We start from the raw sequence: 17,519 nt of genomic DNA, 5'->3' as shown, positions 1-17,519 counted from the left end.
TATAATCCATAACTACTCAATAGCTGCTGTTTCTTCTGACTGTTCGTGCGATATACAAATTCCTAGATTATGGAGTTGTGTCAAGTTTTACCTTTGACCTGTTTTGATTCACTGGAGCTTAACCAAAGAGCTCAAGAAAAAACACGTTTGCCAAGTGCTACTGTTCATGAGGAAGGATCTTAAAAAGCCTAAACTGGACCCCCAGGCACCATTAAAGCTCACATCACCCTTACTGCAATATAATCTGTAATTCTATAGTTTAGAAGTTAATAAAACTTACTGTAGGAGAAGGCGAGGCGTGGAGTGACATCACTTTCCGTGACAGCTGTATGAAAGCAACCAACAAGGAGGACAGTGTAGGCTGGGACACAGAGCCAAGCCATGCTCATTGTCCACATGCCTCCTCAGGACCGCCAGCCAACTTGCAGTATTTGCCTTTCAGGTTTTTGGGGAATTCATGAAGAGCGTCTTTTTAAAAGCTGTGTTTATTTTCTCTCTCTCTTTTCCTGTAGCTCCAAGCTCCTTCAATGTAAAGCCTGTGCACTGTGGTAGAGTCGGGGCACTCTTTTGGGCCTGCAGAAGGTGATGCTGGTTTATAAAAACAATCTGTGACCTCAGAACAAGATGGAAAGTCTCCACCGATCAGCCTCCATGCAAACGCAGCACCGCCGGGTCTCAGCTGAGATCTGTGAATAAGAAGAAACAATATTCAATTTAGTGTCATGTATAAGCACATTGCTGGGGTTTTGTATTGGCCTGGAAGGCAGGTGGATAATGTGATTTAACAGTTATTAAGAATTTGGTTTATTTTGCTGATTTTCTCTGTCATATGCATTAGCAACTTTGAACAACCATACAAAAACGACTTAAGATGTCGCTTTTGAGAAATGAGGTAACTATATTGTGGGGTTTTAAAAAAAAATCTGATTCCATTAAAAAAAACATGATTGCAGATCAATAATTACAATTATTGTTAGTTGATCGTTGGTTACCTATAATTAGTGTATTTTACACACCAGCCTGTACAATAACATCTGTGATTCAATGATACAAGCACTTCTTTAAGAACATGCCATTGACACAGGGCAAAGTCTCTATCTTGACAACAAAAACCATAAGGCTACAAAACAATCATGCAACATTTCATTTGAAAATGTGTTAAAGGACAACATATGTACTTTCTCCATGTATTTGGCTAAAGCTGACCCCTGAGCACACTGATCTGAGGTTTTGCTTTTGTTTCTGTTCAGAGGATTATACTGTTATCAGTGTGGTGATCATTAACAGAATACTACATGAATGAGCCTTGATAGGTGACGTGTTTGAGCACAATGCTCAGGTCAGGTTCATTTAATAGTGTCAGCTATTCACAAACAACCTAACACTCCCAGAGCTCTATATCTGAACTGCTCGGACCTGCTCTATTGTGCAATGCACAGGAGAGAACAGGAGGGAGAGATTTATTGATAAATCTTTGTTAAAGCTTGCAAAACAATGAAAAGGGGTGACACCCCTGTAAACTCATATTACAGGAATTACAGTTTAGAGTTTCTCGCCCACAGTTCTCCTTAGTTGAACTTTAGTTGACATGACTTAATGGTGAGATTGTGTTTGTTCATTGTACTCACAGATACTTTAAGTGTTTTGATTCCTACAGGTCAGAGGGTTTTAGTTCTGCCTGCTCGTAGTTCAGCGAGGAATTTATGGAGATAAGTTTCGAAAGCCATATTGGTTAAATATTTACATAGTTTTACTGTACACTCTATAAATCAATACAGATCACCACAATGAAATATGTTTTACTGTCTTTGCCACTTTCACTAGAAAACCCTTATCCACAATGTCTACAACAATTCTTAAGAAAACCTGAGAACAAAGCCACAAGACAACCATCATACCAATAACGCTGATTAACTGGACGTAGTGAGGCATGAAAGGGAATTCAATACGGACATGCCACTTACAACTGCAAACGCTCTATTACAGCTGCCACAGGGAGCTCCTCATTAAATGCAACCAGCAGGAGATTCAGTTTCATGTGAGCTATTGCAATCAATAGCAACAGATAGCAAGGGAAGCTATTTCTGGTTTCTATCAAGGGGCTCCTGACTCTTAGTCAATAAGCAGGCTGACGCTTGTTGCAAACATAGACATCTTCAAATCTGAGCTGGGAAGATGACATTTGAAAGAGCAGGAAGAGAACAGACACACACAATACATGAATATGATATATTCACGCATGCTTTATTCTGTGGATTTAGTTCCAAAAAGGTGTTTTAAAATGAATAAAACAAAGCACAAAATTTAGTATTTTTCCCCGAAGTAAAGTTGTCTGAAATAGGCTCATCGAACGGTTTGATTTAAAGTCTGAACAAATTAAAATAGAGCTAATACATCGTAATCCATCACTTCTCGTACCACGGGTGCAAAGTTAGAGTAAAAGCAGTAAAAGGAAATATAATCAAGGATGTCTGGGTTGAAGATGTTCCACCTACAGCAGCTGGACGATGACTCTTAATTACCGCGATGACAAAAAGCAGACGAGGTTATGAGCTTCTGTTTATTTAACTCCGGGATGTGTCACCTTCTGAAATATTTGGGTCAATGCCCCCTGCCAGCAGCTGACAAGTCATGTCAGTGGACTGTAACATGTTATCGAAAAGCAGGGCGGCCTTACGCATCATTAGCCTCCATTGTGTGGAACAATTGAAAGAGATACACCACTCGTGAAGGTAACATTAATTCTGGGTTTGTGTGACAGTCTGAAGAAGAGCCCTGCATGCATGAATCCAAATCCATCTTAGGAACGTAGAGAGAGCTCGACTCAGCATGAGTGAGAGAACAAGGGCCCCTCTGACAGCTCAGAAATCTATATGCAACTCTGCACTTCACTGCTCTCTCCTGCATGATGCATAAAATGAATCCTCCCTTTCACTCCCTACACAGACCTGATAGTGTGCTCTGGTTCTGGATGATACTCTCCCATCCTTCTGTCTATGATCTCCTCTTAAATCTAGCCTTAGTCTCTTTTCTATATCCCCTCTAGCAACATATCTGCCTTATCAGATGGGTTTGACATAATCATTGTGCACATCAAACTTTTAAAACAGATCATTAAAAATTGAGGGTCTAATAAAAGGTTTTGTTTGGTGGGAGGACAGAATAAAGACTCAGGTACTTTGATCAGACTGAGTGAATGCTATTTTACACCATGCATAAACTACTAATTCATCATTGAAGGCAATTGACACATAATGAAAGCATTCATTGATGGCAAAGAAGTTTACCGGGCACTAACCATTGCTGACAAAGCTTCATGTTGCTGTAAGTGATGGGTTATAATAACTGAAGATTGTATTACTAATCGTACCAAATAAGGACTTCCTTTACCCAGATTATCAAGCCTGGAAAGGAAATGTGTGTGTAGCTGACAAATTAGGACTTCCCTAGTAGAGACTGAAGTTTGAAACTGAGTGTTGAGCTTTTGGGTAGGAAATAAGTGGCACAAAAGTTGTCACTTTTTGACATATGGGATTTGCTCACAAGCCCATCATCCATATAAGTATCAGCAATAGTTTTGACAGCTCATGAAGTAAGGAAGGGAACAGAAATGTAAAAGAGAAGTAAGAGACTCTGCTTGGGAAATAACACCTGAATCACACATGTGGTTGTTATATGTTATAAGAATAAAAGTCCCATGAATAGGCAACTCTGTCAAAACGAAACTTAGTTCAACTCAGTTCAACATGGTGCAGAGTCAAATTCACTTCATAAAACTTTAAAAGTAATGAGCATTTCCTGTACTGGAACATTAATCTTTCAACACTGTAACAGTTCTTCACAGTAGAGTAGAGCATGTCAACAAAGAGGAAATGCGTTTTAGATTTAACCAAACTGGGAATTCCCAGCAGTCTTCATCAGTCATTTCCTGTAATCCAGCTCCTGGTATACAGTCAGCTTTCCATTTATATCACTGAATGGCAAAGACTGACCATTGACAGTACTACTCATAAGACTGTGTGGGCATTATAAATAGCATCCCTGCGTATGCTGCTGTAACAGGTGGCAGCAACATTAGCATTTGCCATCCGACTAGAGGAGGAGGGGTCAAGGCTCCCTGGATGCCCCACACAGCCTGTTGACTAGAAAATAGGACTTCTTGGCATGCCTGTCATCTCAGCAAGCCACCTGTACACACACACACACAAACACAAACACAACCTCTGACAACTCAGGTCACATGCTCCCAGATGTGGCCTTCAACCTGACTCGACACCTCCACGCTGCTTAAGGGCTCTCGGAGGTGAAGGAGCAGATGTGCAATGTGGAGGACATCATCTGTTATGAGAGGCTTCACATGGAGGAGCACGCTGGCACATATGCAAAGAGAGACTGATTCACCAGGTGAGTGGTGTGGGAGTACAGTGTGGACACCGTTTCTACAGCCTCTCAGGTTTTATCTCAACAGCTCGTCCAGATCTAAATATACCCATCTATGAGTAAGACATTACAGCACTTCCCTCACAGTGACAAATCACAGCCACTTAAGGTACGTTAGAATAACTCAGTATATACTCATCCCCACATTAAAAAACAACCTCTAGTTATTTCCTAGAGATTCATTCTCAGGAAATGTTGCTAATTATTTCCCAGTAACTTTCAGGTGTAACTGCTACATAGCTTATTTGACTTACTGCCAAACTACAGTTGGCTTGCGAATAAACGTATGATTGGTGTAGACTTTAGTGTCATCTAAAATAATGTCTGCGCATAAAACTTCACACAATTTCTTTTTGTAAACTGGGAATACATCATGCAAAAAACAGACAATGACCAAATCCACTAGTTAAACAAAATCTGATATTTCCTACTCACCCTAAAATGTTATGAATATTAATAATTCAGAAAAATATATTAATCTATAGATTCAGATTAAAAGTGATACCTCAGTTGACCAAGAATTGGAAATTAAGTTTATTGATGATGACTTTATGATTTGCGCTCGTTAATAGGTGACTTGATTTATTTTTAAATTGTTTAAATTATTTCCTAGCAAGATATGTTCTTAATACTGAAGTCTCTATTATAACACATTTCATTTTGCCAATGTAATACTTGCTAGTAGCTATGAAAAACTTAGGAAGGACTTTAGGCACAAACTCAGTAATGGATTTAAGAATAGCCGGTGTAACCCGGCCCGGTTCCCCAGCTAATGGGAATTCAGAGGTCTGTATTTCTGATGAAGTGACGGTGAAGTGTGAAGAAATACCCTCTCTTTCCAACTCGACCCATTTTAAGCCCAATCCCCAGACCCAGCAAAGAGTAATTAATGGCTCATTCATCCCTGAGTGAACCATACAGCAATAATTATGACCATATGCTATTCCAAAGACTTTTAATTGCCTAATTAAAATCTTATTAAACTATTGAACAGAGATAGGGGACATTTTGAACTCAAGGTTCAGGGGAGTTCAATTCATCAAGCTTGCTTTTCCTCTGGGGCTTGTGACACACGGTCAGAGGTTGTGAATTTATCACAAGTTCTGACTTCTTACATTTTGGAGCCATCAGGCGCTAAGAATGTATTGATAGATTAGGGTAATATGTGGCTGTGAAAGTAGATGAGAATATTTCATAACCTCTGTCTTTGAAACCTTTACAAATGCCTAAATCAAACCCGTTTCAAAAGTGAAAATATCTGAAATGATATTCCATTTCATTCCATTTCCCTTTAGTGCAAATTTCCATAACAGATGTGGAGCCAGCAGAAGCAGCTTGCTGATGAAATGTAAAGTAGCAGAGCAGGTTCTGTCGTCGGGCCTGCTATCACTATCAAGGCCGAAGTGTGTGAAAGAAGAGCAGCAGGGGCTCTGCGACAGACTGAAAGGTGCTTTAATACTCAGAGGGGGAAAGGATGACAGCAAATTGAAATTCTGCAAATTGAAAAAAAATGAAGCAAATTGAAGGGCAAGGGGACATTTTTCCTCACCTCATCAAAACTCAAAATGTAATGTAAAATTAGAATTTATATGAAGATGGAAATCACCTGAGAATCACTAATCTTGACTAACACATGATAGATTCAATGAGATCTTTCCTCCTGTGTGAGTCATTTGGCTTTGGGCCCTTTTATTCCTGGCACTTCAGCCAAAGCTCCCTGTCAAAACACATTACACAGAGCATAAACCCGGATTAAAACTGTTCATGTGTTGTCGTTAATAAACCCTCAAACAGGGTAAACACTGAGTGATTGAGGAGAAACTGGCAGTTAATTGTACTTTTCTCACTCTCTGCACTCTTTCAGTTTCAACAATCCAGTGTAAGCTGATCCACTTCTAGGAAGCAGCCTGCCCTGTTGGTTCTTGCTGAAATGGCCTATTTCTTCTCTACAGTCTGTTGTACTTTTGTCACACCCTTTGCTGAGGAAACAGAACACCTTTGAGAGTATTATCATTCGATACACCTTCCGACACTAATGTGAAAGGCATTTTAAAAGCTTTAAATAAATGACTGGAATGATCTTTTTAATCTACGGTAAAGCTGTATTTTTGATAAACTGTCTAGATATTCTACTGTTTTAGTGGTCTAAAGTTGAAAGGAATTTGATGGTGACATTAACAACTGCATCTGCTACTGATCTTTATCTCTGAAAGAAAGAATGTCTTCTTTACTGGACTACATAATAGATCCTGACATTTGCTATAGCAGCAGAGCAAGAGGCGTGCAGGTCTCTGCTGCTCCATGATAGTTTTCAGTATTTTTTTTTTTTTAATAACAATTTGTACTGTAAGAAATATAACATATACAATGGTGAACAAAAGTGCTCTGTAAGCAATGGCAGAGATTCATCTTTTAATACTGTTGAATGTTTTTACAAGAGTAAAACAATGTTTCAAAGATAAATAAGTGTCTCCATAGTCCATTTATAGGTTTTACCCAAAGACTTGTTTACTTTTTTGCAAAACCCCTGCCATGTAAATGTATTATAAACTCTAAGTGTTGAACGAAAACTTGCTGATCTAACATCACCTGATGCAGGTTAAATCTCTCACATTCTCAGCTGCTACTGGAAAATTCAAATCACCTCATGAACAAAAAGTGACCATCTCACATGTGTTTAAGCTGTCCATTAGGATCAGGGGGCCTTTTCGTAGGCTTTCTTAAGTCAAAGTCTTCTGTTGAAAACGAATACTAGTTTCACAATGGGTGATAATGAGATTAACATATGATTCTCTTGCAATGAAATAACAGTATGTGAGCAATTTTCCATTTTCTCTTTTCCATTTTCTCTTTTCCATTACCCACATGGAGCAAATGCTTTCAGAGGTTAGAAGAGGTTGCCAACGCTGTCTTTTAGGGAGAAATAACATTTAAAATATATATCAGTGACAATTTGTTTAATTCATGTAAAGTTGTTACTCGATTATGTAAAAAGGTAGATTTTTAACAAAGAGCGTTTTAAAAACTCTTTCAACAATGAGCTGATCCTCTACTAACGCATCTCTAACTATAGCATATTATACACATAGTGTAAATGGGCATGGTGTCTTGCTACTGTGAGTATAACCTACATCTGAACAGAGGGATTAGTGTCACATTTACAGTATATAGTCACTTGGTAGTAAGTGGTGCAGCAGCTTGGACCAGAAAAGACAGTGTGACCATTGGAGTCCATTGCAGTAAAAAGCAACTATTTTACGAGAAATAAAAATCATATAATATAAAGCAATAAAATACAGTACAATATTGTTCAGATCACTGTTTAAAATATCGTGGGTCTGTGTTTTACGAGGAGTCCTGGCGTCTGCCAGACAGGTAAGGAGCTGTTTGAGGCCTGGCTGCTGTAAGTAGGTCATGCCTGTTGAAACACTCACTCCCATTATAAATGTCTCCACTTGTTTGCCATAGTGAGTGAAATATTGACCCTGATAGAGCGAGCTCTGATAACACAACATGGACACAAGGCGCTTTATCTCGCTTGTTCTTGTTTTTTATTTGATATAATAGATACGTCTACAATACACACCTACCATGATTGTTTTTTTTTTATTCCAAATATTATGTTAATGTGTTATCTTAAAGGTGGGGTAGGTCATTTTGGAGGAACCAGCTTGAGTGTGCTAGAATTTGAAAATACACAACCGGAAAAAAATCTGTCACTTCCTGACAGAGCACCTCCTCCAACACACACGAACGCGCACATGACCAATGAGGGCACGAGATAAATTTGTGCACAGATGGAAGGCTGACAGGCAGGTAGGCCATCCAGTTATTTTAGCCGGGCCGGCTAAAATGATTGGTCGTGCTTTTTACAGCGCTACGGCTTCCACAGGTGACATTTTTGTATGGATTTTTTATCAAAGCACTTCAGATATTCATTGCCATCGGGATGTTAAGAGCATTCCATGGAATACAACAAAAAGTGTATCTCGAGTCGGTTTCTCAAACTTACCTACCCCACCTTTAATTTCAAACTCTGAATTTGAAAATAAACCGTTAAATCAAGAAAAAGCTGTCATTCTACGTTTTGCTGAAAAAGTCTGAGGGATATAAATGAAAAGCAAAGATAAAAAGTCATCAGAGCATTGTCAATTCACACAGAAATAAATAATGGTGTGCATTAAAATGTGCTGCTCACTTAGATGCATGGACCATTCAATCAGTAAAATGCATTGGAATATTTATCCTCTTTGAAATTGATTAGGCTGGTGTGAAATCCATGAAAGGCCGTAAACAAAGCAGCGTGGCTGTTCTCCCTTGATGTCCACAGCAAGAAGCTGCACGCATTCCAGTAGCTTAGAGGCTTAGACAGCAGCTCCGGCTATAGGCCAATGGGCAAAGAGCCACACACATCCATCACTGTGTGAGACCGATAAAAGGCTCAGAAGGTCCACTTCTGCACATGTCCATCAATGACGCAAACCCTAGACACGCCTTAATCACAACTCGAGGTTTTCGAGTGTAAAAGCACATTTCAGACCTCAAGATGTAAGCAGCAGGCGAATAACTGCTCAAAGTTTCACAAGTCTCACTGTGGAGGTGTACTCTGGAGTTAGTATGCAAAACATGTCGTTTACATTCAGTGTTACTCACCAAAACAAATGTGATGAATGTATTTCCTTCCTTATTATATAAAACACTTGCCAATGTTAGACATTAAAGAGGTGTAACTTTATGGAATAGTAAAACAACAATATTAATTGTGTTACCCAAATGCAGGTGTGCATGTGTGCCACAAACAAAACCACCGCCCACTCATGTATTTTACTCTTTGAAAATCACAAACAAGGATCAATGACCCCCAGAGTGGTGTGTTCATCTAAGCAGGTGTAATCAGGTTCATGGTCAATCTTCAATCATTTAAAATGGCACCTGTCAAAACTGTTTAAAGGCTAATCCAGGTATGTTCAATAGCTATTTTTAAATGACGATGCCTCAGGCTCGAGTAAATGTCTAGGATAAAGTGCAAGACCACAGGGAGCAATGCGAAACTTTTACTGTAATATTGTGTATTCAGTCAAATGTGAATTTTTGGTTTGATTAATTAAATTGCATATTACTGAAATTCCATTTTGTATGCCCTTCAATGTAGACGTCTCTTGATGTCACATCACACTCAGTAACATTGGATCCTTCTAAGGGCTGCAGATGGCATGCCTAGGTTTTTCAGACATTTCAAGGGAAATTCGCAAAAATATTATTACAATGTAAAGACTGGCTTTCTGATACTCTCTAAATCTAGTTCATGAGATATTGTATACCAATGATGAAGAAATGATCCTCAGGCAACACATATAGCACAGACACTTTCTTATGCCTGTGAACTATTGGTTCATCTACTTCTCATCTCTAGCTACGACCCTCAACATGTCTGAAAAGTCGATATCATGCCAAAGAAAAATCTTCTTTATTTGACCTCTTTTTTTGACCACATTAAAAATTCTTTGTGGGGGTAGTCCGACCCCTCTATGTGGGGTCTTAGACTGGGGCAGCTGCCCCCCACACACACTGACCTCACTTAGTAAAGATCAATAGTGAGCTGCACATTCCTCAATCCAAGTCCTCAGGAGTCACTCAGGCCTTGGTATCCCAGCCATGCAAGTCATCTTGTGAATCCTTCAGCAAACTGATATTTGGGTTGAATTCCAATCATTGACATCCAACATCCAAGACGACCAGATTTGACCTGCTAGGGCACGATATGCGGTAAACCATACGGGGGAGGAAAGCTCTTGTCACTCAGCGGTATCCCCCTATAGACCATGCTAATGCAGTCACTCAAGGGCAAATTTGTCAAGCTGGCATTGCTCAGTTGAGATCTAATTTTACGTGTTTATACTTCACATTTTTGCCCATGCCCTTTTTCATTTCCCCTTTAAATCACACTGTACACGACCTAGTGCACAGCAAAATTATGGGGCCCACATTGATCCCAAGGCTAGATGATTTAATGGTTGACTGACTGTTCTATTTAACCAGACAAGCATAATAAGGGGATTAGCAACCTATCAGATGACAGAGTTCAGTGTGCTTGGCTGCAGCTATACATCCTATATCACATGATTTGTTAAACACTTTGGAGAAAGTATAAATGAGTCCAATTTTAGGTAAGTAAAATGTTTGAAAGAAACTATAAACAAGATTGAAATCCAAGAAAGTGTATGACATTGTTACTGCAAAATTGTTAGTTAAGAGTTTCTTAGGCTATAACATTGTGAGGAATTGGAAAGGACCCCTGAGGTTCATGTACCGCTTTGTTTGCAGTGTAAAACCCACACTTGTGTGTTTGAGATGCAATCACAGTGCTGACACGTCCATACAACGCCCCGGCCCCCACAGCTGGATGTGTGCAGGTGGGGGCTGATGTCATGGAGAGATGGAGGTGAAATGATGTGTTACTAGAAAGCTGAGCCACTTCACTGTGATATCACAATGCATGTCAGGCATCTTTACATACTTTAACAACTTATAGGAAAGAGGTTATCATTTTGCAACAAAACTGAAAAAGAACACTTTATTTTATACATTTAGATGTAATTTATAAATACAATCTAAAACCCCAAAGGGTAAGACATATTCCAAGAACAGGCCCATTAAGGTTTATTTGTATGAGCCTTGAAGAGAGAAGACAACATTAAAATCATGTTGGCAAACATCTGCTTTCCGATTTCTCTCAAAGTCCCTAAATTCCTACCATCCCAAAAGGCTGCTCTGACGCTCGCATGGTCTTCTGGCGTCACATGGTTACAAGTGATGATCACAATATTTATAAACTATAAAATGTAAGGTCAGTGATTTGTCCCTTGAGCAGGGACACAGAATAAATAACACTTGCTATGATTCTATCAAAAACTAAACATGAGGAAAAGCAGACAGGCCGGAATCCAAAAGCTGAACCCTCCGCAGTGAGACTTGTGAAAAACAACAGAAACGTTACAAAGAAACTGAAAGGCAGGACATTATTATTTCATATACAGCATATTTTCTCTGTCAAAGTAGAGGCAGGCAGGATAACATTTTCTGAGTTATCAGAAAGCATTTATCCTCTCTCTCTGTCAGCAAACCCAGTAAGCCCCACTGACCACATCAGAAGTCATACTGGGGAGGAAAAAGCATCAACAGCCTTGGTTCATGTGAGCTTAAACGGCACCTGCATGCTGAACAGTTTCATCCCTCCAGATGTCTGGAGGCCTCTCTGGACCCGGAGCCAGCACATCTATAACGGTCTCCTCCACAGCCCGGGCTCAGGTGGATAACTGCCAGAAGGAAAGCAGAGATGGAGGGGATCTGCGCCCTGCAGCCACTCACACTGAACAAAAAGTGCTGAAAGAGGCCATAAGATGGCTTGTGTGCTGCTGTGTCTTAATATATCACATCTTCACTCCCATCTGATGAATTATTCAGACGGTGCTATCTACTGTGCCTCTCACCTAAAACATCTGCCCTGCCAGCCAGCCTGTCTGCCAGCTCTGGCTTCCCTCCGTCCTGCCACAGGAAGCTTTTAGTCTGCTGCTGTCCTGTGGTCTCTGTTACAGTTAACCCCCTTCCTCTATCTCCATTTCCATCTCTTAGACTGCAGGTATAAAGGATTGAAGCAAAGAGATTGCGTTACTGTGTCAAGGATCCATTTTTACAAGTTTTGGAAAAGAAAACATTTAGTTTTTGCTACTACTGTGCTAATCTCTGTGTTGTCAAGAGTGGGGTTAGCTCGAAACATACGAAGTTCGTACTTTTGTAACTGAAGGCAACAGTGTAAGTTGTTCTCAAAAGAAAACCTTGGAAGGCACAAGAAAAGATTGTCTTCCCAAACATACTTGAAGTTAAAACTCTGCTTAACCTCTACTCCCAGCACAACTGGCTATGTGTTTCTTCAAGAGTTTAGAATGTTGGTTTCATAAAGTTACCCACATTTTTGGAGGCTGCCTCCATTACTAGAAAGGTATGGGGAGGGGGGAGTTTCAGACGCTGTTTGACTTCCTGACAGGCACTTCAGATAAAGTATACAGACCCATACGGTGTCACATGGACACCAAACACTAGTCAGACTTTTCCTATTTTATCATAAAAAAGTCAGATAAAACTCTTTCACATCGGGGGGATAGTTGCATTCCAACTCTGGGCTTCATCATCAAGGGGGAGACGCCAAACAGAAAACACAGACCAGAGCATGTTGCACTAAATATGTTCAGTCCATTAAAGTAATGAGTGTACTTGTAGGATAAAAGGTGCATGCTCACCTCCCCTTGTACTGTTTAGATCTTAGCAGAGCATGAAATGGCTAAATACCAGCATTGCTCCTCCTCCATTCATTACTTTCAGCAGGGATGTCTGATTGAAAAAGCACCCATCCCTATTTGTGTCCAAGGTTACAGAAGAAAAACGTTGTCTGCCAGTCAGAAGAGTGAAAGGTGTTTTATGAGACCAGGAAAGTGCATCAAAGATCTCACTGCAACCTACGTCCGAGTACATTTTGATATAAAATGAAATATCATGTTGTTTACAGTCAGGCAATTAGACGTGTCTGATGAGAGAGTTACGGCAGGAATGTCTGAAAGGGTCCGCAGCACCATTAAAGAGTAAAGGGCACAACCCGGAATGCTCAGAGATATCAAATCACAGCGGTGGGGGAGGGACAGGCAGCTAAACAAGGCTCGGTCGGAGGCTGATCCCATTAATCAGTCCACCTCTCGTACTCATGTCAGGAAGCAAACAAACATATCCGACCACTACCAACAACCTGATGCACGTTAGCTGCGAGTGGAACTTTAAAGGCGACCCTTAAATCCCGTGTCAGACGTACACATAGCTACGAGTATTGAAATAGAACTTTATAATTAAACATGCGAGAGGGACAGGTGTGAGGTGAAGGGTGATGGAAACACACCCTGAAAAGACAACTTTGCGATTCTCACACCAACACATGAGAAACGCTGACATACGTGTAAACATACTCCACATGGTTTGCCAAAGCGGTTTCACAGGCTTGTGTACAGTTAAAATAAGATACTGGAAGAACAAGGCGATGCCGCGGAGCGCTTCATACGCATGTGACGTGTTTTGAGGCATGTTTCATACTGGTTAAACTCAAGGCCTGTGGGACACTGGAGGAAATACAGAGATCTGGCCACGTTCCATGTCCGCAGTCATTTCCCACATCGTGACACAGTGTTGGACTGGGAATAAGTGGAGAAGCCTGCTGTGCTCCCAGAATGCCTGTTTGCAGAGTTCCCATCAGTGAGTACACAGTAATAGGACTCCCTGAAGGCCTGTATTTAACCTTTAGGTTACAAGTGGCTGGCCACACTAAATCCAACCCCTCCTCTGCCTCAGCAACACTGTTAACCCTTTTCTAACTCATTATACTTAGCAGAAAGAGAAACACTCAGATTACTAGATCTAAAGATCGTGATTGAACAACTGATGATGGAAAAGTCATGTGATATGATGCAAAGCTCCTTGTTGTCAGTCTCATTCTGACCAAGCTGACATAATGACAAAACTCCAAATCCCACTACAAACAGGATGTGAAAACATTATCAATGGAGCTTTGTAAGTATATCACAAGTGGCTTTAGGCGAACCAGGTTGTTTACATTTGTTTTCTATACAAAAAATGTACTATTTCGATCAATTTGAATATGGTGTGGAGGTTCCTACAAAGGTTTTTACATTATCTGGCTCATTTGTGTATTTCAATAAGCATGTATCTTTGAGAAACTGAAAGCACACAATGTTTGGGCTAAAGTTGAAATACGTTCCTTGGATTTATTGAGAGAAATACAAGCTCCAACTCTAACAGCTATGCACTTGTCACATCAATTATACTGTATCTGCACACAATCTTTGTTTGAACTTGTGTATTGGCGGGACATCTAAACTAACATAAGACACGATACCACAATATGGAGAGCAAAACAGCCCATAAAAGAACATCCAAAAAGGAATACTACTTCTTTCTTCACATACTGTACAATGACAGGGAGAGAGTCCTGAAGAGAACCTGACTATACAAACAGATGAAGAAGAAGGATCAGAGTAGCCTAATGCTGAGAAAATGCCCTTGGGATATGCTGACAAAATGGAAACATGTGCATATGGGGCCAGCATAAGGGATTAAGCTGTGATAAAACAGTAAGGCGCAGTATGATTTATTTCTTCTTTGTCTCTTCCGCTCTAAACAGATTTAGTCATCTGCAACAGGTTGCTCACTGCTTTGAGCTGCTTTACAAGAAGAACCATTTGATCCTTTTGCTTGTATTCATTTCGGCAGACTTGATGCAGAGCAGCACTGCATCAGATAAGTGATCACTCAGCAAAGGAATGTTTCAGAGATCCAGTTAAAGTCTGCAACACTGATATACTCAGGCTTTCTCTGCCAGTGACTGTCACCCTGTTATGAAAGATATTTTTGTGAAGAAAGCTGGATTTGAGGTATTGATTTTACAGGCACCATGCTTTACCAACCAGCCAAAGCTTTTCTGACAGCATCATACAGGCAGTTCATTGTCATGGCCGCCGGTAGCCAGAATGCAACTGCCAGCTGTTTTCTTTGTGGATCAAACCAAAAGAAAACAGCAGGCCAAGGTCAGCACAGACAGGCTTTTCTCCTACAGCAGACAGATGAATCTCCATATACAAGGCCAGAAAACAAAACCTCTCTCTGTCTCAAATTAGATAGCGCAGGCGATTATATTCCACCCTCTTGTGGAAAAAACCAACCATCCTCAAAAATGAATGAAAGCTCCTATTTATTCCCATTTATCCCCCGTGTTGAATGTTTGTTGATCATTGTAGGAAATGTCTGTAGGTTGGATTCCATTCACCTGGTTTTATATGCACATTTTCCACCTTAGTGGATAAGTAACATAAATCCTGCAAATAGCTTGGCAGATGTAGAAAAGTTGGGGTATTGACAAAAGCAACATTTAACAAAGTGCAATGTAACTGAGACTTATTCAATGATTTACGACCTAATGTACAGTATATGAAGCTTGTGACTTGATTATCCTGAAATTCTATTGCATATTCATGGGTTTTAAATAAGGTGGAAACATTTGTATAAATATATATGCGGATCTTGAAATATAACATAAGCAAAAAAAGACTCTAATGGTGTAAATAACATTTTACTGTTGCTATAAAAGCACTTGCTTTGTCAAACGCGTTGTTGTGGACAGAGCTTGAGAGCTATCCAATTAAAAAGGTAGTTGGCAGTGCACACTGAAAAGTAAGCAAAAACATTCAAATACATCTTAAGTTGACCTCATTGACTTTTAACAAACTTTTGCATTTATGGTTTCTAACCATTAACTACCTCCCACATCTATTTGGCATTAGAATTGATTCTACTGGAGGCGGTGTGTGGGTGACAAACTTGAATTTCACAATAACACCTGATGCTTCTGTCTTACTGGCAGCATCACATCATGAACCGCTAAAATACTCCTCAACTACTTGACTGTGCTGACTCTCAGCTATCACAAGCTGACGCACCATGACAATTAGGACTTGTTGATATTTATGTTGCTGTTCTCGCCTCTCAGCTTTTCCTCAATCCTCTGGGTTCACACACAGTGTGCAGGCTGGGAGAGGATGTGTGTGCACTGGCTGCCACATTCACTAACTCCTATCTGTGGAAAGAGGCCCCCACTCACAGTCACCGGCTCACTCATGATGAGTTGTGCCTCAGCTTAAAAACTAGGAGCCATCCTCTTTTTTTTCCTCCTCTGCATCATTAAAGACACTCACACATATGCCAGCAAGCCTTAAAATACGATCACATCCCGGTAAATAGCTTTGTTTCTATAGGACAAAAGTCCAAGACAAACATCTGTTAATGCAAGGGTAGCTCCTACACATACAACATCTCCCACGAATACAAACACAAGACACACACACACACACACACACACACACACACACACACACACACACACACACACACACACACACACACACACACACACACACACACACACACACACACACACACACACACACACACACACACACACACACACACACACACACACACACACACACACACACACACACACACACACACACAAGCTTGCACTCAGACTGGGTCTTTAATGACCCCCTTTGCCCTGCTATCACCTTGCGATAAAGACCTACTGGAGAGGGCGGAGGGCTGTTTCGTGTCTGCTCACACACACTTTTCCCTTTAAAGAGAGAAAACTAACAACAAACTCCACACAGGCTTAGTCATAAAAAGTTTTTTATACAATTCTCTAAAAGGGAAATGATAGGGTTATTCTGGCATCTTTTCAATAGGTAACCAGAACTGCGGCATACTCACATCAATGATTCATGAAGCCACGGCACCACACAGTTAATGAACACAGGGGTTGTCTCTATAACAGCCCCACTTGCGTTCGGACCCACTGAGCTGGAACAACAACTTCCTTCAGATGTAGGAACAAAGGTTTTCTTTAGGTGACAAATATTGATCCAGGAAGTGCCAGAAGAAAATCCAGAGAAACGACAGAGTTTAAAGCTGTAGTAGATGACAGCTGGTCCGCAGGTCCATAGTCTCTCTGACACTGTGTCATACTACAGCCTGCCTCTGGCCGCACACACTCTGAAGCTCCTCCCATCACACAGCCAGAGAGGGAGGGAGGGAGGAGAGGGGAGGGACATTTCATGATGATCTTGACTCATTTTTCGACTTTAGACAACAATGTGCAAGTTTCACTATGACTCATTTGAGAGTAGCGGAACAATTACATTTTATGGAATAGTTTACACATTGAAATTAGGAAAGGGCTTATGGCTGGGAAGCAATATACTGTAGACATTGACTTTATATTGTCCTTTTGTTGTTCTATTTATGTTTTTATGTTTCATGTGGAACTACTTGAGCAGGTCTCCCTTGAAAAAGAGATCAATGATCTCAATGGGATTCATCTGTATAAATAAAGGTTTGAAATGAAATGAAATATGAGAAAACAGCAAAAAGAAAGACTTTTATTTGCTTTTTATGATTTTAATTCTAGTGAC

The 17,519-nt window shown here is 40.3% G+C and overlaps 1 protein-coding gene across 3 annotated transcripts in view; it reads right to left on the bottom strand.

The window, feature by feature from the left end:
• Positions 1 to 17,519, bottom strand: part of sema4ba (sema domain, immunoglobulin domain (Ig), transmembrane domain (TM) and short cytoplasmic domain, (semaphorin) 4Ba) — a 54,070-nt gene that overhangs the window by 23,140 nt on the left and 13,411 nt on the right. For 2 of the 3 annotated variants that reach the window (XM_079682797.1, XM_079682796.1), the window contains one exon: positions 281 to 686. In XM_079682797.1, coding sequence (XP_079538923.1) covers positions 281 to 398 — 118 coding nt within the window. In that variant the 5' untranslated portion in view covers positions 399 to 686. Of the gene's footprint in view, positions 1 to 280; positions 687 to 16,818; positions 17,125 to 17,519 lie in introns of those variants that run through there. The other variant, XM_079682795.1, reaches the window with a different exon arrangement.

The sequence above is a fragment of the Notothenia rossii genome, assembly GCF_949606895.1.
Source record: "Notothenia rossii genome assembly, chromosome: 5".
NCBI lineage: Eukaryota > Metazoa > Chordata > Actinopteri > Perciformes > Nototheniidae > Notothenia > Notothenia rossii.
Note: the sequence above shows the minus strand (reverse complement) of the source record. Positions and strands in the feature narration are given on the sequence as shown.